This window comes from Alternaria ethzedia (genome assembly GCF_023757985.1).
Source record: "Alternaria ethzedia strain BMP 0044 chromosome Unknown scaffold_1, whole genome shotgun sequence".
Taxonomy (NCBI): domain Eukaryota; kingdom Fungi; phylum Ascomycota; class Dothideomycetes; order Pleosporales; family Pleosporaceae; genus Alternaria; species Alternaria ethzedia.
Genome location: NW_026056194.1, coordinates 2,347,440 through 2,372,741, shown reverse-complemented (window position 1 = coordinate 2,372,741; position 25,302 = coordinate 2,347,440). Strand labels below are relative to the sequence as shown.

General features: G+C 53.4%; 9 protein-coding genes across 9 annotated transcripts; 3 read left to right on the top strand and 6 right to left on the bottom strand.

Annotated features, from left to right (window-relative positions):
- Positions 1 to 3,630: 3,630 nt before the first annotated feature.
- J4E87_000757 (uncharacterized protein) lies at positions 3,631 to 6,232 on the bottom strand (the record flags this gene model as incomplete). The annotated part of the gene is made up of 3 exons (XM_049372409.1): positions 3,631 to 3,819; positions 3,875 to 5,945; positions 6,183 to 6,232. 3 exons carry the CDS (start codon positions 6,230 to 6,232, stop codon positions 3,631 to 3,633), a joined length of 2,310 nt encoding a protein of 769 aa, XP_049238543.1.
- A 1,552-nt stretch (positions 6,233 to 7,784) lies between these two features.
- Positions 7,785 to 8,369, top strand: J4E87_000756 (uncharacterized protein; the record flags this gene model as incomplete). Its single annotated transcript, XM_049372408.1, has 1 exon — positions 7,785 to 8,369. The coding sequence occupies one exon, from the start codon at positions 7,785 to 7,787 to the stop codon at positions 8,367 to 8,369; it is 585 nt and encodes a 194-aa protein (XP_049238542.1).
- Positions 8,370 to 8,729: 360 nt separating this feature from the next.
- J4E87_000755 (uncharacterized protein) lies at positions 8,730 to 9,719 on the bottom strand (the record flags this gene model as incomplete). Its single annotated transcript, XM_049372407.1, has 1 exon — positions 8,730 to 9,719. The coding sequence occupies one exon, from the start codon at positions 9,717 to 9,719 to the stop codon at positions 8,730 to 8,732; it is 990 nt and encodes a 329-aa protein (XP_049238541.1).
- A 599-nt stretch (positions 9,720 to 10,318) lies between these two features.
- J4E87_000754 (uncharacterized protein) lies at positions 10,319 to 11,669 on the top strand (the record flags this gene model as incomplete). Its single annotated transcript, XM_049372406.1, has 2 exons — positions 10,319 to 11,592; positions 11,645 to 11,669. 2 exons carry the CDS (start codon positions 10,319 to 10,321, stop codon positions 11,667 to 11,669), a joined length of 1,299 nt encoding a protein of 432 aa, XP_049238540.1.
- A 673-nt stretch (positions 11,670 to 12,342) lies between these two features.
- J4E87_000753 (uncharacterized protein) lies at positions 12,343 to 13,253 on the bottom strand (the record flags this gene model as incomplete). Its single annotated transcript, XM_049372405.1, has 2 exons — positions 12,343 to 12,644; positions 12,728 to 13,253. 2 exons carry the CDS (start codon positions 13,251 to 13,253, stop codon positions 12,343 to 12,345), a joined length of 828 nt encoding a protein of 275 aa, XP_049238539.1.
- Positions 13,254 to 14,271: 1,018 nt separating this feature from the next.
- Positions 14,272 to 15,450, top strand: J4E87_000752 (uncharacterized protein; the record flags this gene model as incomplete). Its single annotated transcript, XM_049372404.1, has 1 exon — positions 14,272 to 15,450. One exon carries the CDS (start codon positions 14,272 to 14,274, stop codon positions 15,448 to 15,450), a length of 1,179 nt encoding a protein of 392 aa, XP_049238538.1.
- A 302-nt stretch (positions 15,451 to 15,752) lies between these two features.
- On the bottom strand, positions 15,753 to 17,291 carry J4E87_000751 (uncharacterized protein; the record flags this gene model as incomplete). The annotated part of the gene is made up of 4 exons (XM_049372403.1): positions 15,753 to 16,081; positions 16,158 to 16,608; positions 16,734 to 16,837; positions 16,991 to 17,291. The coding sequence occupies 4 exons, from the start codon at positions 17,289 to 17,291 to the stop codon at positions 15,753 to 15,755; spliced, it is 1,185 nt and encodes a 394-aa protein (XP_049238537.1).
- Positions 17,292 to 18,563: 1,272 nt separating this feature from the next.
- Positions 18,564 to 20,900, bottom strand: J4E87_000750 (uncharacterized protein; the record flags this gene model as incomplete). Its single annotated transcript, XM_049372402.1, has 8 exons — positions 18,564 to 18,844; positions 18,896 to 19,103; positions 19,139 to 19,178; positions 19,235 to 19,862; positions 19,911 to 20,082; positions 20,150 to 20,321; positions 20,379 to 20,729; positions 20,851 to 20,900. 8 exons carry the CDS (start codon positions 20,898 to 20,900, stop codon positions 18,564 to 18,566), a joined length of 1,902 nt encoding a protein of 633 aa, XP_049238536.1.
- Positions 20,901 to 21,576: 676 nt separating this feature from the next.
- Positions 21,577 to 23,030, bottom strand: HOG1 (MAPK protein hog1; the record flags this gene model as incomplete). Its single annotated transcript, XM_049372401.1, has 9 exons — positions 21,577 to 21,643; positions 21,692 to 21,875; positions 21,923 to 22,001; positions 22,050 to 22,406; positions 22,456 to 22,555; positions 22,604 to 22,647; positions 22,697 to 22,826; positions 22,877 to 22,924; positions 22,975 to 23,030. The coding sequence occupies 9 exons, from the start codon at positions 23,028 to 23,030 to the stop codon at positions 21,577 to 21,579; spliced, it is 1,065 nt and encodes a 354-aa protein (XP_049238535.1).
- Between the last annotated feature and the right edge of the window lie 2,272 nt (positions 23,031 to 25,302).

The following is a 25,302-nucleotide window of genomic DNA, read 5'->3' as shown; positions in this document are numbered from 1 at the left end:
TAGAGCTGTGACGAATATGATTGTGAGCGTCTTGTTCCTTGTCTCTGTATTCAGTCCGGGGGCTGACTTCAATTCGTCAATAGGCTGCCAATAGTCACATCTAGGCTCAGCTCGTGATGTGGCCCATGTGCTGTGAGAGCACCGAAGTGATTAGAAAGTGTTCTGGCTGTAACATTGAGAGACTTACTTCAAACGATACACTGGCGCTAGCCAGTCAAAAGGATGGCCAACTAGACGCATTGTCCAGTTTCTTATCTTCTTGGGATTGCTCGGACAATCGTTACGGACATCATTGAACCCTCCATAGAAATACACAAATCCGTGATCGGTAGGGCTATTGGTGAAGTGCTTTACATAAGGAGATTCAGCACTCAGCGGGACGCATGTTGACGTTCGTCGGAACTTGTATGTTGGGTTGGAGTTGATACCCAGCAAGCTCGAGTCCAGATTTTTGGTGTCGAACGTGACTGCTGGCAATTTGTGTATCCCGCCAGTGTGACAGACAGCACTTTTGCTAAATGGGCACGGTGCTCTTGCCCTGTAGAACTCCAGATCAGGAGTGTAAAAGAAGTCGCACTTCATAGCCTTGCCCCTCTTCACTTTGCTCCTCTTGTCTTCTTCCTCCTTTTCTTTTCCCTCTTTCTCTTTTCCATTCTGCTCTTCTGTTCCGTTCACTTTGCCCCATCTATAGCACTCTTGAGCGTAAGTCGCTGCTCTGATTTCCCTTGACGCCATCAAGCTATCCGCCATAGCAGCGTTATCTTCGCCCCACTTCATGTTGTCATATTCCCAGAGACCACAATCGTCGTTTTTGTCGTTTTTAAGCAGACCCACCGGGCCCGTCGCTACCTTGTCTGCCAGGATAGAGCTTACAATGAGTTGAGAGAGGAAGACAAAGCACAAAGTGCCAAGAACAAAGAAATAGAAGAATTGGTGTCGGAGCTCTAGTCTTGACTCCTGTTGGCGAAAGATTTGATATATACTACGCGCCATCTGCCGTCCTGTCTTTGCATCTTTCGGTAGTACTGTAGCGTTCGGACGCTGTGTCTCTTCATCTTGGGCTGCAGCATGGTTGTTCCGTCTGGACAGGATCTTCATGAGGCCTGCGCAGCTACTGATTGCTATCCGAATGATGTAAGGTGTGCTGAGCGTAAGACAGAAGGCAACAGGAACTTTCAGCCATTGGGCTACGTAGTCTGTTTCCAACCATTGGAGCCCTGTGCAACATGTTAGGACTAGATTCAAAGCGAGGCTTCACTGGTGACATACTGTGATCATTATTCTCATCTATCCAGCGTCCGACTCGGGGCTCCGTGAGAAGCGACATCGATTCAGTACATCAAATTCAATACCCGGCTATGCTTTCTGTGTGTTACGTGTGCGACTTGATGCTGGTTGGTGTTCTATGCGACGTAAGCAAGTTACTAGCTGTAATATTCATACGAGCTTCCGAAGCTGAGATTGTCGAAGAAACACAATAAGAACCCTAGAGAGAACCGAATCACACATACCACTCAAGCCAGATAAGCGTCTTCAAGACTACCGACAGTGTAGCAGGCTGAAAGATCGCAAAACATGCGCAAACCAGCCCAGGAGATGTCACCTTGCTGCAGATACGAACGCAGTAGCAAAAGGTATGGCGCAGAGGCTCGCATCAAAGATATTGTCGGGTTCTTATAATGTCTGCAGAGTACAACGTTAAGGAGTTGAAGGCGCCAGGCTGATGTTGTTCGACCCTGGGGGCATAGGCGCCACGCATCTTCACCGGATTTGTGCAAGGGCCTGGCTCCAATCGACGTGCGCCTCCGCGTGATACAAGGGGCGACCACTCATATTCGGCTATGCAGAGTGATACGCCTATCACAACATGAAACCTTTGTATCTCTGTAGAATACTGCTGCATCGTGTCAACCTTAGCAGCTTCTTGACCCAATTGCCGCTGCTCGTAGTGCAGGTTTACCGATAAAGTCGAGTCCTCCATATTCCTGGCCCGAAAGCCTGTGACGTGGCCAGGCTGGTGGCTGATATTGGTTAACCAATTAGCGAGCTGAGGTTACATGCTGAAGGACCTGCAAGCGACAGGGGAGCCTCAGGCATTCGGTCGCAAAGCGTAGGTCAGGCAGGGCTCGCCCCGCCAAACTTCTGCGTCAATTCGAAAGCTGTCTGTTATGGAGCCTAACATGGATTGGCATTACGACCCACCGCGACAAAAGTATTGGCGATTCGACGAGCAGAAACACCAGTACATATTTTCTGATGGCCAAGTCATACCGCAGCCGGGGTCAGTCGCCATGCCATCCGTGCTATCATAACGCTGATATGCTTGTAGTTATCCCAAACCACCAGTTCCCATACCTTCCCACCGATCTGCGTACATAGATCACGCCTCACCCTACATATCATCAGCGCCTTGGGAAACAAGATCCCGGACCGCTCAATATGTACCTTCGCCTGATCCTTCTTCTCCAGACTACGGGCCCAGAGTGATGCCAGATCCACCGCGTCACCAGCCGACTCCAACGCGCCCCCCTCCAGACTACAGGCCAACTCCAACATGGCCACCTTCAGGATATGAGCCAACTTACGTGCATTACCCTCAAAATCATAGGCCTCCGCTTCCACCCCCAACTCCACCTAATATGGGATATCCGCCTGCGCCTCTGCCTCCGCCTAGCCCTAAGCATTTTTATGGATATATTGCGAGTGGTCCACATAACAGACCAGACAGTCGCTTGTAAGATCATATTCTTCGGAATGGCGTTACTTGATGGTCGCTGACGTGTTGTCCAGTTTCGCGACACACGCGCATGTCAATGGTGGACGAGAAGACGGCCAAACCGACTGGAACCGCATCGGGAGGAACCACGACCTGAATAACAATCCTCCGGGAAACGGTGGTCCCCCGCCGGGAGGTGATCATTTCGATGACGACGACGAAACGCAGGCTCGCCTCAACGCCGCTCGCAACGCCGCTCGCCTTAACACTTACCTCAACACATTCGGAACTTGAGCGAGGGAGTCTGGATGTCGTGCGGCTCAAAGGCAGCGGATGAGTGTACATGTAAATGATACCCCAGTTGGTCTCCTTCTCTTTCTTGGGCCATTATTGTAATGAGCTTGTCGCGTTGTGAACGTGTAGATGGGTGGGAGCAGGCAGCACGGTCGGAGGCACGACTTTGGATTTCGGAGGCCTCGCACTAGGCTAGTCTGGCATCCGCCCACAAAACGCGCCCGCGACACACATCCCGGCAGCGCAATAGCACGTCACATCACCACGAAGCAGAGACAGCATAGTTGGAGACAAACCATGACTATTACTAGTTCAATTCCATCTCTGAATTTTATACCCCATCTATCATTCAAGAAAGAGGATACCTAACGCACCTGATCCGCGCGTAACATCTCCCAACCCGAAAGTCGCACCATCCCTTTCGCCATTTCATTTCCCACACAGTAGTTTCCCCAACTCCAGCTGGCCATGCCAGGAAAACGCCCAAATGATACGCATCGAAGAAATGTGGGAGGGGGCGATGATGTAAGACGAAAACCCAACCCATGATGATGAAAACACCCATTACTCATTACTCAAGATATCCACCGGAAGCTACGTATCGGATCGGGACTAACCGGCTAGGCCAAGTAGCCGAGCTCGTCTGCCTCCAGACGCTCCAGATATTCCTTCTCGAGCAGGATGTCTATGCACTTCTTGATGTCGGGGACGCGGGGCATGAATCGGGTCTTGATCTGCTGGATGGTCTCTGAGACGAGCTGCTGGTGCTTCATCTTCTTGCGGGACTTCATGATACGCACGATGGCCGACTGTTGATATGTTAGCATGCTGTAACGTGCGGAGATAAGAGTGATGAATAGATACCTGAATGAGTAGCTTGCGGTCCTCCTCAATCGTCTTGTGCGTATCCTCCGCCTCGGCCTTTTGCTCAGACTTGATACCAATGTTCAAGTTCATCTTCACCTTCTTGGTCTTGAAGCCGGTGTTGAGTTTGTAGGAGGTACCAGACTCAGGCTTTGCGCCCTCGGGTTGGGCGAGCAGAACCTTGGCCTTGATGAAGACACCCAAACTGGGATCAAGAGTCTCCTTGTTCAGCTTGGTGGACTCGGCAATGTCGTCGTAGGTGACGGTGTCACTGTCGTTGAACAGCAACATGATGGCCATCTGGTACGTCGAGACCTGGAATGTTGGTGAAGTCTTCAGGTTCGCGACCTTGCAGTAGTTGGCCTTGACCTCACCCTTGCACAGCTGCCATAACCAGGTAAGCTTACGACCTTGGTGCTTGTGGTTGTAGAAGCGAGAGAAGCGGTCGTAGGTCTGGACGATGAGTTGCGGTGGGGTAAACGGTGTGGTGGGTGGGTTTAGAGGCCAGAAACCGGTACCGAGAATGTGGTATGAGGCATCGACGTTGGTCTTCATGTCTGACTCGTCCAAGTTGTTTGACTGCCACTCCTTGAACGCGGTGTTGAGATCCTTGGAAATCTGCATATCCTGGAACATGCGTTGTAGCTTGTTGGTGTATTCGAAACCACAGGCCTCCTTCAGCTTCGAGATCATGCTGGTCTCGGCGTCGTCTGAGGCGGAAGTAGTCTGGACGAGACGCTTGGCCAACATACGCGAGTAGAACTTCTGGAACACGTCCTTGTCTTCGATGTACTTGAAGACAGTCATGATCTGTGTCAGGAGTTTCTCCATGTCGTCCTCTTCGCTCATCTTGGCGTTGGAGCGCTTCAGCAGAGTATCGGTGTACTTTGCGAGGAGCTCAGGCGACTTGTTGGAACCAGATTTGCAGATCTTGTTTCTGTTGACGAACTCGCGGCAGGCGTTATCTAACGAGCGAACGAACTCTGACTCTCCGTTGAACGCCTTGTTGACGAGCGCCTGGTACTGGGTGTGGACCTCAAGAAGGGCCTCGACGTACACCTTTGGCTCCAGGCTGTCTCCATCTTGTGCGATCTTGTCAACTGCAGCCAACCCCGCCTTGCGGACGTGGTTCTCGAACCGAAGACGCAGAGGATCAAGACCCTCAGGAATGCGGGCAAGCAGTTTGTACATGCGGCCTAGGTCCTCCTCCTTGTCGTGGTCGAGAAGGATCTGGAACTCCTCGCGAAGCGCTTGCGAGTGGCTTGTGATGAGCGACTGTTCGCATGTCCGCATCAAAGGAGACATGATCTCGTTGAGCAGGTAAAGTGGGACGCGCTCCTTCTCCTCTTCCAGGCGGATCTCTGCCTTCTTCATGTATTCAACCACGCTGTTTTCTGCGAGAAACTGCTTGGACTCGTTGTCGTAGTATTGGGCGGTGGCCTCTAGGAAGGGCTTCTCGAAGTATTCCTTGTAGACATCCAGGGTGGACTTGGAGCTGTCGGCCTCGTCCAGACCCAGCGATACGAAAGAGTCGACGACCGACTTGATCTGCGACTGCTCGATAGTCTCGCCATTTCGCTGCTTCTCCACCAGCTTCAGGACCGAGCGCATGACGCTCTCTTGGCTGCCCGTGAACATGTCCTCCTTCCAGCGCACTAGATGCAGTGTGTAGATGTCGTAGATGTGCTTCTTTCCCTCGTCCATCTCACGCTTGACCCAATGACGGTTTAAGTACCGGAAGAGATGGTTGTTGTACTGGCCAGCTGTCGTGTAGCGGTTCCACTCCTTGATATAGAAGTGGAGGAGCGCCTCGTCGACATGTTGCCGCGAAGCCGCCTGGACTTCGGAGAGATGCGCCTTCAGGTATTCGATCAGGTGCTGGTAGAGGTCCTCTCCGAGGAGATGGGCACCTCCGCGGTTGTTGGCGGCGTGGAACGAGGAGCCGGCGACAGCTTTTTGGGCAGTACAGAAGTTGTGGATGGCGGTGTAGAGACCCATGTACGTCTTCATGTCGACACCTTCGCGCAGGTTGGTCATGATCTTGTCGACACCGGCTTCGAGGTACTTCCATCTGTGAGCTGTTAGCGGCTGGTCGAGCTCTACGTCATCTTCGGGTTGGGGTCGCTTTAGTATAGCTTGTCCTGTCATGGCTGTCTCCGCCTGCGCTCATAGCGGCGCAGCTTTCTCACGAGCTGAACGCGGCGGACACCAGACCCGCCATTCGAGACGTCACTGCAACCCGTCCAGAACTCCGCAAGCTGCACTGCTAGATAGAAGAAGATGCTAGGAGTGATAGAGAATGACTTACGTGGCGTTGACATCGTCCTTGGCCGGGACGGGTGGCATACTGGAAGACATGGTGGGTTGTGTCGTCGCGTGCTCTTGGGCACTTTTCTGAGGCGACTTCTTGCGCGTGAGGAACTTTATTGTCGGAACCGCCGTGTCACAGACAAGCGGATTGTCAAGCAACACCGGAGAGGGCGCTTGTTTGGTGTCCTTTCACAAGGGTGGATGGTGATAAAGGCGGGTTCGGTGGAGGGCGCGGTGAAGTGGTGGGGAGTAATGGTAGCGGGCGGGGAGGGCTTAACATGTACCGAGCGGTCGATTTCCGCGGGTTTTGGTATGCGCCGTCAAGTTAGGCGACACACGGAGGGGAGGGAGGAGAGAAAAGTGAAGGTGCCGGACGAGCAAGGCGGCGACGTTTAGAGTCACGTCGTTGTCGGTTCATACAGTTCAGGCAGCACCGAGCTTGGGTCTTGGCGTTTTACAAGGGTCCCGTTCACGCAGCCTTGCACTAGCCTCCACAGTGCTCATGGCGAAGGCAGCAGAATCCTTAACAGCGAACATTGCCAGCATTGTAATTCTTTCGCAAACCCTCTCTTGTTCGTGTTGGATAAGCGGATTATGTTGTTGGTCGTAGTAATGACGGTTCCACACCTAAGTGGCAATACTTGAGGACATCTCACGCTGCTGCAGTACCGCTCATTACTATATTCGTGTGGTCCCAGCTCATAAGGGACCTTACTATTATGGTGGAATGTTGATGCAGAGCAGGGCAACAAAACGCGGTCTAGTAACTCTATATAGTGATCTCAATGTAGGTGTATTTCCCAAACACCTTATATTCGCTGTGATGCAGCAGTAGGTGTATATAAGGGACCTTACAATGTGGCACTTTTACCTAGGAGGACCCTAAAAAGACCTTTTAGGTGGCCCCCCTAAAACGTCTTTTTAGGGCAGGTCCTCACTTGATGTCATTTGCGCCTGCAGTACCGCTCATCCCCATCTTCGTGTGATTTGGACTCGCTGGAGATTTCGCAACATTACCTTTCTCGTTAGGAGGGATCCCAAAAGGCTTTTTGTCAGCTGCTTACTATGTTCGTGTGATTTAGACTTAACAGACATCTCGCCATGTTGCTTTCTTATTAGGAGGGATCCAAAAAAGACCTTTTAGGTTGGCCCCTCACTACCTGGGTACCTAGGTGTTTTCGTGTGATTTGCACTCCGTGGAGATCTTGCAATAGTACATTTATCATTAGGAGCTATCCAAAAAGGCCTTTAAGGTTGGCTCCCCACGCGATACTATCTTCGCTTGTCCATGGTGAACTCTACACTACTGGTGGCAAATGATAGTGATGGTCACTCTAGGATCTTCAGCTACGAACTTAGGACTTCCACTACGGATAAATAATCATATGCTCGGATTAGAACACCGAATCCACTATGATCGAACAATAAACGTTCCTCGCAAATTCATCCCGGCTTTTTGATCGATGACGTATTGGTGGGATCATCAGATGCCATCTTATATCAGAAGTTGAGATAGCAGTCTTTCTCCTTACCAACGTATCCTACGTCAAACCACTGAACCAAAAAGTCCAACAATTCATCTAAAAAACAACACACCAAAATGCCCTCTCTAAACCTAACCCCCCTCACCTCCCTCCGCCTCTCAACCCACTACATCCCCACCCACTCCCTAATCCCCAACACAACCCCCCACAACCACCCCCTCTACATCTACCACTCCGCCTTCCCGCCCTCCACCCCGCCCTCAACCCTCGAATCCCACCTCCTTGCCAACAACCTCACTCCCCAATGGCGCTACACAATGTACACCACAACGCACTACCACAGCACCACCCACGAGATCCTCTGCATCTACTCCGGCCGCGCCACCCTCCTCTTCGGCGGCGAATCCAATTCAGGGCGGGTGGAAACAGAGGTGAAAGCTGGGGACGCGGTTGTTGTGCCGGCGGGGGTGGGGCATAGGCTGGTGGAGGATAAGGAGGGTGGGTTTATGATGGTGGGGAGTTATCCTGAGGGGTGTGGGTGGGATATGTGTTATGGGAAGGAGGGGGAGGAGGGGATGGCGGAGAAGGTTAAGGGCGTGGGGTGGTTGGAGAGGGATCCGTTGTATGGCGTGGGAGGGCCGGTGACGTGGGGGAGGGAGAGGCTGGAGAAGTTTTGTAGGGGGGACAGGAGTGAGTTGTGAGACTGAGGGGAATAGTTGGAGCATGCGACGATTTAGAAGCTGCTTGTGTGGTTTAGCTGAGATATGCCTGCGTGGAGGCAAGTCGTTCACTGAGTCTAGGCGATGGGTGATGGTGTAGCCTGGAGACTATCAGTGTCTTTCAAGGAGACTTACTACGGCGATTGATGTGTTGAGGGCTTCCCAGCGACCACATCACCAATTACGAATGAAGATGTTAATCATATGTCGTTATTTTCATAAGCATCCAATCATACAGATGCTGACAATCTATGTGGTATAGTACATACATAGCCTCCAACGCCCATGCTGTTTATGAATCTTGAAACATGATATCGTACTTCGCTGGGACATGAAATGGGATCATGACTTGGCAGCTTGTTTCGCCTCCTTCTTGCCCTCTTCAGCGACATCTTCAGCTTTGTCGTGTATCTTCTCCAGGATCTCCTCAGGCAATGCGTCTTTTGCCCTTGTGCCGTTACCCCCAGCAGCCTTCTCCTGCTCCAGCTTCTCCTCCATCCTCTTCTCCTTCGACTTGATGGCGTTCTCGACCTGCTCGACAGCGCGCTCAATCTCAACCTCCATGTCGGGTAGGTCGAATTGCTCGGCGATGAGCTTTCCGTTCCACCGTTGCAAGACCATGACGTCTTCAGTCTCGTTGTTGGTCTGCTGGTGCACGACATTGGCTACCTGCTGGGCTTGTTGTGGGGTCGGGTCGGGAGCAGCACGCGAGAGTGCGCGGGTTGGGTACATGAGTCCGGCAGTGTAGACTTGGTCGAGCGTGCCCGATGGAGCGGGGGTAGGGAGGTTGTGCTTGAGGAGGAATTCGAGGTGCTTGGAGCCGCTGAAGGCCTTCCAGTGGCTCCATGCCCGGTAGAGAACGTAGAAGAAAGGCAGGTTGGGAATGACGGGGACGAGCATGAAGGGCGCGGTGAAGGGCATGATGACGACGCTCCAGATCAGTTTTGTCCGGTGCATGTTCTGCCTCTCTTTTGCCAGCTTCTCCAGCAGCCCCGACACTCTCTCTTGCGGCAGGTACTTTCCAGGGAACAGGACCTCATATTTTGCCTTTCCGTCTACAATGTCCTGCCTCCGCTTCGCCGTGAGGGCGGGTATGGTCTTGAGCCCCCATTCCTCGTAGGGTATGCGCTTCAGGGCGTGGTTGCCGTAGAAGGTGACTTTCTTCTTCCAGTCCCAGATGGCCTTTTCGTCTTTCTCCCAGGCGACCCACGTCTCATTGGCTTTTATGGTGATCTTGTCATAGTAGGAGCGGTCCTTGGGGGCTTTCTCGTGCAGCTTCTCGCAGTAGATGAGGGAGCGACGCGTGGATATGGGCAGCAGGAAGAGACGCATCGTGGGAGGGGAGGATGAGGAGCGTGGGGTCGCGGGGCAGAGGGTCTTGGTGTTTAGGTAAGCGCAATGCTGCGCGTATTTAATCGCGATTTAACAAACTCTCGCGGCGGGTGTGCGAGACATGACGCAGGTCGAGTCGCGTAGAGACCAAGGCACCGAAATCGCTAGCTGGGTGTCGTGTCGTCGGAATTTGACGACGGGCTACTGCGGACCCATGACCTCACCCCAGGCTGTTTTCCTGGCTAAGCATGCTGCCAGCGCGCAATCCCTGTTTCCCTGATCGACGAACAAGCAATCTCCCCTACGACGCCAACACGCGCACGCACCCAACGCTCCACCACCCCCAGGCGCACCACCAAACTCTAACCATCTCGTCGTTCGCTGTTTCCTTGTCTTGTTTACCCGCACTGTTGCACTGCGCCCCGTCACTTCCTAAGCCGGACATGGTGTCGTTGCGACTCGTCTACTTTGCTCCCACGTAATCTCCCCCGGTGCTGATTCACTGCCAAGCCCTCAAAGCTTGCTGCGTGCAGGCAGGCGCGACACACCGGCTGGTGCTTGGTGGTGCGACGAGGAAGCCCCTCACATCTCCCCAGAGAATGACCAGCACGCCCATGGTTGAGCCCCGAAAGAGCGACCCGGGCCATGGTACCACCAGCAGCAGCAATGGGCACCTCCGCCCCGACGCCGCCGCCCAGGGGAGCAGCCAGACCTCGCAGGCCTCGACGCTGAACTCGTCCCACTCCAACGGCCACCGCCTGCTGCCCTCGCCCATTCCGCCCCCGACCGCCTCGTCCCTCACCTCGACCCAGCGCCCCCAGTCGCGAGTCAGCGCCGTCTCCGGCAACTCCAAGGACAGTCACGACGGCCTGCCCCCCGTCCGCAAGAGCCACTCGCAGTCGATATCCAGCACTCCACGCACGCTGGCGTCCTCTAACCGGAGCATAACCGCGAGCGCGGAGAACAGGGAGAGGCAGCGTGCCGTCCGCTCACTACCGCCCTGGGTCCAGTCCGCCGACGACGAAGACGAGAATGTAGACGCCTCCTCGCTCCTCCTACCACGCACGCCCACCAACGTCCGCCATGCCAACCACAACTTCTGCCCGACGCCCAAGTCCAGCGTGCCAGGCCGCAAGTTCGACCATGCTCGCGAGGGCGCCCCCGTGACCCTCTCGACGCCCGTCAGCGACAGCGCACCCAAGTGGAAGCAGTTCACCCAGGCCTCCAACCACGACCGCCCCATCTCCTCGCGCGGCCAGATCGTCGACGATGACTGGCTCAAGGAGAACATGCCCGATCTCGAGCAGAAGTGGGAGCCCATCGACAACGGCCTCGGGGACGAGCACATCAAGGGCTTCTGGCTCTTCACCTCGGAGAAGAGAAAGCGCCGCCTGATGCGCTTCCACAACACCATCATGAACCACCCCATGGTTCCCGCTTTGGTCCGCGCCATTGTCCTCGTCTTCTCCATCCTCGCCCTCTCCCTCGCCTGCTCCATCTACCGCCACTCGGACAACAACGGCTGCAGCAACAACTCGTCTACCTGGATGGCCATACTCGTCGACATCGTAGCCGTCCTATACACCATCTACATCACCTACGACGAATACACTTCTAAGCCCCTCGGCCTGCGCTCGCCCAATGCCAAAATGTCGCTGATCTTTCTCGATCTGGCCTTTATCGTCTTCGAGTCGGCGAATCTTAGTTTGGCTTTCCAGGCCCTGACGGACGACAAATGGGCATGCGTTGAGTCGGACAGGACGAATGCTTGTCCGTATCGACAGAGCATCTGTGAGAGGCAGAAGGGCTTGACAGCGACACTGTTGATTGCGTTGCTTGCATGGATTGCCACTTTCTCCATCAGCACTCTGAGGTAAGTCTTTCTCGACGACGACATGACCGTGTTCTTTGCTAATCCACCACAGGTTGATCCACCGTGTAGCGAGGTAGTGCCTCAAACACCTCCATACATTCTCCTCCACTCCCTCGGCCCTTCCACCACGCCACCTATATCCCCACACTACATTCCGACTCTTCAGCTTGACTGATCCACCTTTTGCATAGTACCAAGGAGCACGACCACCTCTTACACATGTCGCCCTTGTCCCCCCGGCGGCGATACCCTCTCCATTCGCACTCTCTCCGTTTTCCTAGTCGACTCCGTTCTCGCACCCCCTCCGTTAGGTCCTTTTACTCTTGAAAGCTATGCATAGCTGCGGCGTTTTGGGTTTCCTTGTCCCTGCATTTTCCCTCAATCGACGATTTCCCCAAACCAGTTGTTTCTTCTTTTTCTCTATACACTTTGGGGCTTTCTTCGTGTGTCACTTTTACGTTGACTGGGTGTACATAGGGTGTTGTTTTGAGGACTTGGGACGGCCTAGAGGCAATAGCATAGTACAGAGTGATTAGTATAATCCACAAAATCAATGAAACAGGTCAAACACTCATCCCATGAAGAATGTATGTTCCCCACCAGATCGTAGTCCCCATATTCCCAACGCTACTTCTTTCTTCACGACGATGGATGCATGAATACAATGCCAGTCCAAGCAAGATGCACGAAATGTCCAAAACCGAGTCGACCAACCCCGTCCATTCGCCCATAACTCCACTTCACGGCACCTCACATACAGCTAAATCCCCCATCAACCGGCAGCCCAATCCCAGTAACCCACGCCGCATCCTCACTAGCCAAGAAGACCGCCGCCCTCGCAATATCCTGCGGCGTACCCAGCCCGCCAAACGGATGTCTCGTCTCGACCTCTTTCTTCGAATCTGCGGCTTCGGGTGTAAGTAGCGAGGAGATGAAGGCCGTAGCTGTATAACCCGGACAGAGTGCGTTGACATGGATACGGTAGGGCGCGCAGTCCAACGCAGCAGCCTTTGTGAGACCCATGACGGCGTGTTTGGAGGCCGCGTAGCCCGCTAGTAGAATGTCAGCTTCCCGTCTACTCACAGCCTCAACGTCGCGTCTTCAACAAGGACGAAAATGGAACGAAACAACTCACAGATCCCCGAAGTCCCCCTCAACCCATAAACACTACTCAAATTAATAATCCAGCCTCTATCCCCCCTCTCCCCCGGTTCCTGCCCCACCATCTGCCTACTCGCATACTTCGTGCCCAAGAAAACCCCCTTGATATTAACATCCACCGTGCGCTCAAAAGCCGCTTCTTCGTATTCCCACACAGGCCGACTGCCATGCTCACCCGTCTCCACGCTAATCCCCGCGTTGTTCACCATAATGTCGATTCTGCCGTACTCTTTTACTGCGGTCTGGATCAGGGCTTGGATGTCGGTCGAGGAGGTGGTGTCGCATTTTACGAAGAGGGCTTTTGCGCCGAGGGCGTGGGCGGCGGCGACGGTGGTGGTGCTGGGGGAGGTGTCTGTGGCGTATTCTGATCGCGGCGTTTCGGTTATGTCGGAGCAGATTAGGGAGGCGCCTTCTGAGGCGAAGGCTAGGGCTGTGGCGCGGCCGATGCCTGAGGAGGAGCCGGTTATTACGGCGATTTTGTTGTGTAGGCGGGGTGGCATCGTGGAGAGTGGAGTGGGAGATGTGTTTGAAGTTGGGGTGAGGCTGGTAGGTGACGATAGTTTTGATTGTCTGTGTTTGCTGTGGTATAGACCGTAGTATTGTAGTAAGAGGAAGAGACTTGAAGTAGACAGGAAGAAGAGAAGAAAGAATAACAATCACAAGTAGAAGTGAAGTAGAAGTAAAGTCGAAGTGATAGCAAGACGAGTACATATACTAGACTACCCAAGTCACTATCAAGCGAACGGGCGTATCTAGTGAGGGGTTAACTAATGCGGAGAAAGTACATCCTCGGCCATTGAATAAGATCAGGCAGACAAGCTGCTCGCAATTCCTTCACGGGTGGGTCTCGATGGAATTTGATTGAGGTGAGACACCTGATTCAGCGTCGATCGTAGTCAAGGGCGTAAAGTGACAGATCAATGCATAACGCGCAAAGGTCGCGTATGAAGTAGCGCGGAATGTGGCGTTCGCTATTGGGCTGATATGCTCCATGTAAGGGTTTAGTGTTCGTCCATCTGATGGACCCAGAGAAGTGGATCGTTGTATTATGCATGTACGCATGCGCATGTATCCGCAAGTAGCAAATGGTATTAGGTTGGCTCTTCCGAGGTTTCGCCAGTACTGGTAGTTGCCGAGGTCCTAGACAGGGGAAGGCAAGGCAGAATACGACTCAGGATAGGCCAGAGGTCTAGATTGAGTGCTGTAAGGGATCATACTAGCGATGTATATGGCATTGTAGAGCTGGCGCAAGCTGTCATGCAGCAAAGGATGGTGGGGTCGTGGGGTAATCCGGAAAGCGCGTTGCCCGACAGGGATCACCCGAGTAGCCTCACATGCACGTCATAATGTAGATTTGCTTCACGCGACAACACAGCATATTCGCAACCCGATTACCTATACATCTTAACTTGGAAACACAGAGATATCCGTTACAAGATGTTAACACAACCTAAAAAGGACGAGCCTTTTCCATGGCACCTCGGAGTCTACGACGCACACTGCCACCCCACAGACACCATGTCGAGCATCGAAACCATCCAAAACATGAAAGCGCGCATCCTCACCGTAATGGCAACCAGAGCGGAAGACCAAGACCTCGTCTTAGCCACCGCAAACAAGCACAGCATCCGATCGGCCAACCCATCCCAATGGACAAAAGAAGAATGCATCGTCCCCTGCTTCGGCTGGCACCCCTGGTTCTCGTATCAAATGTACATCTCCGAGCCTGACTCCAAAAGCGAAGATGAACAACAAGACCAAGGTCCCCTAACCGGCCAAGCAAAAATCACGCACTACCAATCCGTCCTACAACCCCACCGCCCACAACCCAGCCCAGAAGACCTCCAAACCTACGCCTCCCTCCCCAACCCCACACCTTTCTCCTCCTTCCTCGCCCTCACGCGCCAACACCTCCTCCAGCACCCCTTCGCGCTAATCGGCGAAATCGGACTAGACCGCTCCTTCCGCATCCCGGAGTCCTGGACCGGCAACCCCGATATGTGGGCAAAGCGCAACAGTAATCTCACGCCTGGAGGCCGCGAAGGAAGGCGGCTGACGCCTTTCCGCTGTAGTCCTGCGCACCAGAAGAGCATTTTTAGGAAACAGCTTGATCTTGCGGCGGAGATGGGCAGGGCGGTTAGTGTGCATGGGGTGCAGGCTCATGGGCTGGTGTTGGAGGTGCTGGCTGAGACGTGGAAGGGGTGCGAGAGGCTGGTTTTGAGTAAGAGGGAGAGGAAGAAGAGGGGGAGGGATCATCCGGGTGCGGAGGCGGCGCTGGAGGCTGATGAGGTGGGTGATGGCGATGCCGATGGTGACGGTGCTGCTGCAAAAGACGACAGTCCTAAGCCGTACCCGCCGCGCATATGTCTGCATTCATATTCTGGCTCTCCGTCGAATTTTGCGCAGTACTTGCGTCCGGAGATTCCTTGTAAGATCTTTGCTTCGTTTAGTACGGCGATTAATCTGTCGGATGCGTTGGATGAGGAGGAGACGCCGCAGGCTTTTCAGGATATTATTAAGATGGTGCCGGATGATATGTTGTTGGTGGAGAGTGACCTGCATACTGCGGGGGATGAGATGGATAGGAGGTTGGAAGATATCATACGGAGGATATGTGGGATCAAAGGATGGGGGTTAGAGGAGGGCGTAAAGAGGCTGGGTAGCAATTGGAAGGCCTTTGTTTTCGGTGAGGTCTGATGTGCTTCAACACATTTTTGAGAGTTGTATATATTTCCATGAGGAGGCGGGGAGGTATTCAGTCAGATCTGCTGTTATGGCCATTGAGGTCACGAGATACTGGAGTACACCTGGCCTGTTCAACAGGGTTCTGTACAAACTCTGTTGATGTGACGTAGCCATTATAGATCACTCGAAATTCAGATATTTTGGGCAAATTTCATCATATTTTGCCATCGAGACCAGCTATTAGGTAGATCTAGCAGTCATATCCGTATCATCTCAACCCATTACACATCAGTATCATCCCGTCTCATCTCATATCAGACCAACTCCTTATGCATCTCGAAGACCTGAGCCTGAGTGCCAGACATCGCCATAGCAGCGAAGAGATCCTCCTCGAAGCCCGCCTGAGGGCCAGCATCGTCCTCCTCCATCTCTTCACCGTACTCGTCTATCCACATCGTGACACGCTTGTGTACCTCATCGTACTTCCAATCACCATAGTATATCTCGTTGACTGGAGTCCATGGATGGTACGACGACATCTTCGACAAAGCCTCCGGCCCGGCCCAACCAGGGATGTGCTCGCCGGGGTACAGCTTGCGAACCTGAATCGTCCTCAAGTTGGGAAGCTTGGCGAGTACAAGGCCTGTTCAGAATTTAGCTGTATTGTTCTTGCGCAGTCGAGGTACAATTTGCAGCATGTTAGATGGGAAGAGACTTACTGAGCATGGTACGGTATGCGCCAGTGTGACAGAATGACTCGTTGACCCGGCTCCAGTGTTTGTGCTCATCATTGGCGAACTCCAAGATCTCTTCATCCTCATACAACTGGTCTTCGGTCGGCTCTGGCATGCCGGGGAACTTGAGAATGTGGAGATTTTCCCAAGAGTAGTTGTAGCCGAGCTCCGGGGTTGTCGGTCCCTCGCCAACCAAGGTGATTGTTCGAACCGTCCCAGGATACGCACCATCCAACCCAAGCCCAACCAAGAACGCTGAAACGCTTGCAAACGTAGGAAAGATAACGATGTTCTCAGTAACAAAAATCTTCTTACCGTATGGGAATGCCACAGCCTCCTTCATGCGCTTGTTGACAAGACGCATCTCGTTGAGATCCGTGACGCTGAGATGAATACCGATCTCGCCAAACACCTCAAAGGGGAGGCTCAAGACACCCTAAATTCGTGGTGAATTCATATTCATCGGGAAAACGAGGGAGGATACGAGTGGATGAACGAGAAAAGAGAAATAAAGATGGTAGGAGAAGGAAAAGAAGATGAAGAAAAAACTGATGAACTTACTTCGGTGGCGGTGGTAGCGGCAGCATCAGCGGTATTGGCGGCCTTTTCATCATTGGAGGGGAGCGACATGGTAGCAAGCCAAGTGCAAGGGTTGACGCCGAGATCTGTACATGTCAGCATACGTCGGGGGCATCTGAGATGTAAGAGATCTGACGATCAATGGACAATCCGTGCTTCTTGAGTTCCTCCCCGAAACTCTCAACGAAAGCTGAAGCTGTTAGCATAACCTGAAACTGTTGAATTTGGCTTGGACTTACCTTTGAGTTGGCTAGTGAAGAGCGCTGCTGCGGCCTCTTTGGCCTTCCTAGCGATGATCGCTTCGACTCGGGCGGCCTGCACAGCTCTGCCGGCTACTAGATCTGCGTCGTGCGCAACTCTAGCAGTATCGGTAACGGCTTGTACGGCCAATACTAGGTTACCGAGCTCGGAAGCGAACGAATCAACGTCGGGAAGGGGAGCATCTGAGGCGCTGGGAAGCTGGACCGCCGACGCTACGTCGTTGTTCGCGGGGACAGATGGCGCACCGCCTCCGAACAGAGATGTTGATGTACCGGACATCGTGAGGCAAGGTATCTCAAGGTATGGGTAGGAGCAAGGAAGGTGGAAGCTGTCAAAGGCAAAGCTTTGATCAAAGTAGACGAAGTGTCAACTCAAAGAGTGGGGTGGGGTGAGGAGGTAGAGGGAGACGCGGGGAGCAAGCCTTTATATAGCAGAGATTTAAGCAGCTTAAGCTCGGGCCCAAGACGCGTCTCGCGTGCTCCAGGCAGCTTTGTTGACAACGGTGAACGTGAGAGGCGGTTATCAAAACAAGAGACGCGTGGTGAGGAGCGAGAGCGCGGGCGGTGAACGCAGTGAGGAGGCCGAATCGGGGTTCACCGGGTGCAAGAAAACAGCTGTACCGACAAGCGCGAACACCAAAGTGTCGCAGAACGTATCGGTAGTTGTTTACGTTTGGATGCGATGCCGGCTTTGCCTAGGCACTCCGTGGCGTTGGCATGAACTTGGAGGGAAGTGAGACGGCGTGCAGCATGATCTTCTTTGCCAATTGCGACATGACCATGGCAGGAAGATTTTGTATTGAGGACTGCAGTTGCACTTCAGCGCAATGCGACCTTGATTCGTTGCCGCCGCGGTACGGAAGGTCGAAGTGGCTACCGAAGCCGGAGCAAGAACAAACGCACACACCGTATGTCCTCAACGAACATCCTCGGACTGCAAGCCAGTAAGACGGTCCAAATGATAAGAACGCTTGACAATTAACAGTCAAAAATATTGGTCTCCTTCGCTAGCCTGCAAAAGAAGCACAGTGTCTGATGATGAAGAGATATGAGAGAAGGAAACCACAAGAAAAAAGTACCACAGATACAGGTAAAATGAGATGGAAGAACCGCACCTACCTTTGCAACACGCGATAGTGGGCCAAACTACATGTTAGTCTTAAACACTCACACCCGTGCCTGCCGGGAGTATCAACTGCTTCATAGACACAGCGTCGAGTATGATGCGCATGATAAAGGAGACGCCGAGATGAGACATCAGGAGTTGGAAAGGTCATAAACAGTGCCTGACATCGTGGCGACGAATTTGAAGTGGAGAAGAAGGAAGAGTGGTGACAATCAGACGTCTGACGAGGCACGAGATGGCCAAGACGCTAATGACTAAACTGCCATTCTGCGACCACATTGAGCACGCACGACAGATACACCAGAACAAGTGGGATACCATATATTTACTTCGCCGAAACGAAAGCTATAGATCGCTGCATCAAATTGCCGCTCTTATAACTGTGCGAACACTGTTCTACGTAGAACTCGCCACGAATATTCCCATTCATTCCTTCCCAACACCTTCCTTGTCTTTCTCCGCATCAAAGAACAAGCTTCTCCTCTTGACATCCGGCGGCGGCGGACTAGCCGGGGTATCACCAACAACCGCCTCCTTGTCTCTCTTGAAGTCTTCTGCTCTCTTGAGATCACCCGGCGGAGGCGAAGATACGGGTGTCTTTGTTCCCCATCCTTTCCTCTTTTCGCTCGCCCATGTGCCCCAGCTGGAGAAGTAGGCGCCCGCGCTGGCTTTTGCGTTCGTGAGGTCGGGGGCTTGAGGAGCTTTCCCTATTTGGTCATTAGCATTGGTGTGCGTGCAAAGCGAGTTGTCTTACTTACACTTCTTTGCATCATCGATGGGCCTCCCTTCTTTCTCAGCCTGTAGTCGCGCTTCCTCGGCTCTCTTCCTCTGTGCCTCGCGCATGCCTTCCATCTCCGCCCACAGGCGGTTGTATGCAGAGCTGACCTTCTGTTGGCCCACTGCAAGCTGTTTTCCCAAGACCTCCCGAGACTTTTCTAATCGTTCGTCGAGATGCATTTCTGCTACCTGCCTAATCGCCAAGCGAGCATCAGCACACATACGCCAAGAGATACGGCTTGGAAGGTTGTGTTGGAGAACAGACTAAGTGAGTGCTTTAGTCGGGCTGGTGGGGATATGGAAAGAATGCAGAAACGTACTGTGCTAGTCGGCGTTGAACGTCTTCCATTGAGAGACCGCCAGAGCAGGGGTGTTTGGGATCAACGATGTCGAAAAGGTGAGAATCGGTAAACTTGTTCCAGATGCGGAAGTTCTCAGTCTGCATCCAGGCGTGTACCCACTCATTTGAGAACTCGCTCGCTGGGTCTCCTTCTACTTCAGAAATCAAGTTCTCCTTGTGTGCGTTCTTTTCCATGTAAAGCTTGTACTTGACGGAGCTGAGCATTGCGAGCAGGTACTCTTCGAATTGCATGCGAATGAACTCCTCGCTGCCGGCGTATCCGTGATCCTTGGGCCGCGCTGGATCTGCCTCATCCCAGGTATCGTTGATCGTCTGTGTCAAGAAGTCCATCCATCTCCGGTCCGGCGTCGACAAGATCGATGCTTGTCGGAGTGCAGCTGAGGTGATGTTTACGGTGTGGTCATCGAGGTTGATGAGGATATCGCTGTATCGATCTCTTTGCTGAAGCAGCAGCGAGTTCGTAGAGCCGACGATGTAGGACTTGGTATCTTGGTCTGCAAGTATATCAAGCTGCTGAAGCGGTGTGTATGGTCCAAACAGCGAGCCTGTACCGAAGAGTTGGAGCGGGAGACCCATGTATGCCAACACTGAATCTTGTCAGTATATTGCTTCTATTGGTGAGAACATGCACTGACAGGAAGCGCGCTCCGATGTCTTTAATGAAGTGGGCATGACACACTTTTCCTCACACGAATTGAACTTAGGGTCAGCAGCATCTTGTAGGTGGCGAATAAGGCCGGGTATCAGTGAAATAAGAGCAAATTGCATCATGCATAATCGTTCGCAATGGGAGCCGAAGAAGAGGACCTGCATTTCGTCAGTAGCCTTGTATGCTCGTGCCACACTATGTCGGCTTCAAGAGGTTGAAACATACCTTCGGTTGAAGTAGCGCGCATTTGAAAAGAACCAAAGTCTGCCATTTGAACTCGTGGATTAACTCGCGCAGAGAAATACCGAAGTAATGGTCCTGCTGCCCCTCCTGATTCTTAAGCAGTTGGGGTAGACTTTCCGTAAAGCGCTCCAATATCTCGATATCGGTGAAGTCTCTGAAGGATTGTGAGTTCCACGTCATCCTCGACTTGCACTATGAGAGCCTGACGTACTTCTGATTGAACCACAGCTGGGTGACAACGCCCAGCTGCGCTTTTATGGCCCCAAAGTGCTGTGGGCTATCGCTGATGACAACGACAGCCTTTTGCACCGTACTCCTTGTAACTTCAGCCGGCCGATCGATAAGCTTGCTTGCGTCGAGCTGTCGCGTACACGATATTCCGAAGAGTGAGGTAGCGGGTGAGGTCGGGGTCTGAGCGCGGCGGAGCGTAAAGTACGAGTAGTCTTCGGCAGAGGCATGCGCGCCATCGCTCAGGGCCATGAAGGGCAGCAGCGACCAGTCGTTGTCTACTGCTGGGTCGGTTCCCTCTTCTGCCCCGAGCCATGTTTCCACTTCTGGGCCTCTGCGTTGAATAGTCAGCGATTCATTCGCATCAGATAGCCACAAAGGTATCGTAAGTTGCCCAGTATCCTTCCTCCGTCTCTTTCTGTACTCACACCTCTACTGGTAAAGGAGAAGCTTACCGCGCATGGTGGAAGTCCACGACGCAGACAAGTGGGTTGAGAGTCGCCATTGTCGTGCGATAGAAGTGCTATCGCATAGCATTCAGTTTAAATACAAACAAATGTTGTAGGGCCATAGGGGCCAGGCTCGCGTCCTCGAGTCGTTGCGGACGCGCTCAGAGCGGTGACGAAACAGCGGTCCCTCAATCAGCCTTATGGCGCTAGTGGAAAGCCTCGGCGATCTCCACCCGTTCCCGGGTTTGGGAGTACGCCCGAGATCCTCCGCCACGGATACCAGAGAAGATCTGGAGGACTTTCTGATCTCCCCTTTACATCATGCAGTCTTTATCTTGAGTACCTGCGATGCCAGGCCCGTTAGCGACGAATGCTGTCATCGCATTGAAATACAATATAATCAGACATGTTCATGAGTCAAAGTGAAGAATAACGTATGTTTGATAACATGATTTCACATTCCTACCTAGGTCGACCATAGCCTTCAATTCCTCCATAACATTCCTTTCGTGTACCAGCCATGGCGATCCAAATGACAAAGACAAGCCCATGCCCCATCTACCGCGCACCTTCATGTCACATAGGTCCAACAGACGAGACCTTGGGAATCATTGGGAACAGCAACTCCGCCTGCGCCAGGCAGATGATACGTCGAGCCTCGGCAACTGCATACTTTGTTGTCGTGGAGACTGAAAATTGTTGTAGCTCGAGATTGGTAGACATTATGTGTATTTAGCTGCCGTTGTTCTCCTCCTGTGCCGCCGCATCTACGTTGTGGTAGTCCAGGATTTCAGAGTACCTGTGTTGTGTTAGCTCCGTTTACGTGATGCACTGGGAGTACACGTACATCATGATTTTCCAGGTGTCGACGGGTAGATCTGCGTCGTTGAACGACCAGTCGAACTTCTCCTCCGCGACTGGCTCATCAGTCGGGTCGTGGTATGGAGCGAGGTATGGGTGGGCAAGGGCCTGCTCCGCTCGCACACGCTTCTTCGGGTCAAAGACCAACATGTTCTCTAGGAGATCGACGGCTAGATAATGTCAGTCCACGCTCTCTTCATTGAAGCTGCAAACTGACCTTGAGGCTCGGCGTTCTTGAACTTGTTGGAGAGGGGTTGTCGTTCGCGCTTGGGAAGTGACTGGACGAATCGCAGTGTCTGCGGAAATCAGCAAAGTTGCTTCCAAGGTTTTGTGCATCTACTTACGTTTTCACTGCAAATGGTCTGGATCACATCGTCTGGGGGAGTACCCAGAAGCTCGGTGATGATGGAGAACTGGTTCACGTGGTCCTTGCCGGGGAAGAGCGGCTTGCCCTCGAGCATCTCAGCGAAGATGCAGCCCGCACTCCAGATATCAACCTCGACGTCGTACTTTTGCCATGTGAGCATGATCTCAGGCGCTCGGTAGTATCGGGTAGAGACGTAACCCGTCATCTGAGGGTCCTGTATACGGGCGAGACCGAAGTCGCAAATCTTGAGATCGCAGTTCTCGTTGACGAGGATGTTGCTGGGCTTCAAGTCGCGGTGCACGACACCAGCGGAGTGGACGTATTTCAGACCACGCTTTTCAGGTCAGCGCATTTTCTTGCATGGTTGGAATTTTGCCACCCACCAAAATCTGGTACAGGAAGTATTGGATGAACTGCTTCTCCAGCGGTCTGGAGGTGAGCAGGCGGTGGAGATCGGTTCCGAGGAGCTCGGTGACGAAGTAGCTGGGCGGATTAGTGCTTGCTCGGGTTGGCGGTGATGTGACTGCCTACATATCCTCGAGGGGAGAGATGAAGATGTCGCTCAGGCTGATGATCTGGAGAGTGTTAGAGTTTTCGCTGGGGACTGGCTGCTGCATTGCCCACATTCTCGTGTCGAAGATGCTTCAGAAGCTTCAGCTCGCGGTATGTCCGCTTCGACAGGACCGGAGTGCTGAAGGGCTTCATGATCTTCTTGATGGCCACCGCCTGGCTAGTAAGCTGGTCCTTGGCTGAGCTGCGCCGGAGTCAACAATCAATTCGAGTCTGGTGGTGTGGAGGTCGTACCAGACGAGACCAAAGGCGCCCATGCCCACGGGCTGCAGGTCGGTGTACCTGGTCGGTGTCAGTTGTGCCAGAAAACGCAATGTGGGGTATATCCGCACCTGCTGGTAATCTCGAAAGTGGTGCCAAAAATCTGGGCGCGTACGAATTCCGCCATGGTGAAGGAAGGTGATTATGATGATGCGACAGGCGCAAGGACGGGTCTGTGTCGAAAATTGGGGTGGTGGTGGTGGAAGAGGGCGAGTAGGAAGCCGTGGGGTAGTCGCGAATGCGTCGGGGCTCTAGTTGCACGTTGACGCTGCTAGATCAGGGCAGGTTCTATTGGGCTCGGTGGCTGGGTCCGGCAACGAAGGGCTTGCGCGACAACGGCTCCGAGGAATCCTTTTCGAAGGCTTCAGAGTTTGCACCAGGAATGTCGCGAGCGTCGACGGCTGGGACACGTTGGGGTTGCTGATTGCCGCTTGGAGACCAATGTTGACAGTAAGCGGGTCGGCGGAGAGGATTGAGGCACCGACGGGATGACCTCAGACTATGTGCAACACAAGGATGAGGCTCGAGGGCGTGGCGAGGATGCAGATCAGTGCGGAAAGGAAGAGGTGAAGGTAAGAAGACAACGAGGGGCAGGCACCAAATGCGATAGAGGGACACATGCACATGGCCCGCGCACAAGTGTCGCTCACACAGGTTTCGGCTTCTTCTGGTGACGTCACGATGGATTTTCGAGTTTTCCATTGCAGCCTGTGCTTCACACCTAGCGCAGGCCTTTACCGGGTTCTACTGGACACGCTGAAGATTGCGATGCGCCATCACCACGACGTCTGTTGTCTCGTCCATGTACCCCACTACCACCTCGAAGCTCTTTCCGTATTCACTCCCCTTCACCCCTCCTTTCACGTGGGAGGTGGCCCGTGCGCTACGTTGGCTGCCCTGAACGGTGACATGCAGCTGTCTTACCTGCTCGTTCTGACACGGTACGGGCAGACACCATGTCTGGGCAGCTAGACCTTCCCTGGGTGTAGAACCTGCGCCGGGTCTCCCTGCTGATATCATATCTACCCATTACTGATCAAATCATGAGGAAGGTAGGCCACAATGAGAGACACGGCTTTGTTGAACACCTGGGCAACGCGCGGGCTGCGCTATCGTCTACGTCGCGTGCACGTCAACACGTTGATTCAACACGTTGATACGCGGATGTCTTGATACGTCGATGCCGTGATGCCGCGGTGCCGTGGATGCAGGCCAGAACACAAACGTCTTTGAACTTTTCACTATCCACGGCGGTACCTGGCTCAAGGGCCGATTGCCAGCCCTCGTGGCATCCCTGATATGGCATTGCGTAATGCTTCGTTTGCGGCTCGCGCCGACCGTGTGTGAATGGTATGCTGCGGCTATCACGGAACAGGGTCACTACCACACGAAACGTGCAAGCGATTGCTGACATGTGGCCCTGGTGAATCTGTCTGTTTGACGTTCCCGAACAGACACAATGATAATGCACGACATCAAAACATGTCCCAGGTCCATTGTCCGCAAAGGTGGGAGCTGGTCAGCTTTCAGCTAGCGTCCTTCACAGCTAGCCAGTGACCAGTAACCAGAACCAGTGTGTGGCAGGAGGCTCGCATTCAACTTCAGTCAGGGCCATTTGATAAAAGTACCCGGCTTAAATTAGAAGCCTTTACATTGGGGGGACCAGCCCCACGGACATGTCTAACTTGAAAACGCCGTTGCATGTCATTCAGGTGGAGTTGGCGCTGGCTGGGCGACGAGGTAAACTCTATCGTGGAGGCGTTCCAGATTGAGACCCTCCAAGATTGGGGGCTGAGCTGATCGGGGCGGTGGGTCGATTGGACGGGGGAGACATCGTGAAGCCAACAGAGGTGTAGCACCGCAGAGTGCAGACTGCAGGTACTGTATATAGACGTTTGGAGGCACAGCTGCAGCGCGTAGTGCAGGGGCCGTTGTATCAAGGGGGCCGCCGTGAGGGCAGTGTTGGAAAGCCGCGGGTCGTAAGCCGAGCTCTTGAAGCACACGGCCAATCTGCCAATGATAGAGGCAGGTCGGATCTGGCAGCCACGCTCCATGGCACGACGGCGTACCTAGGTAGCACACGGCCTCGAGCGTTGTTAGGGCACCAACACCTCCATTGCCTTGCATCGCAGCGCAGCGCATCCCCACTGCCAGCATCCGCCAGCACTATTGCATTCTGCCTCGCTTCAGCGCGTCCTGTTCCGCTGCTTGGCTCGTGCCATTTACCCTGATCGCTGCCCTAGCATCCACGATTGGATGAGGCTTAGCAGCATCGCGCCTGCTGCCATCATCGCCTTCACATCCATCACCCATCCGTGATTCACGCTCTGCGCTGCGAGAACAAGGGCCAACGCATCTGCATCACGCCTCTTGCCACGCGCACCTCCCGCAATCAATAC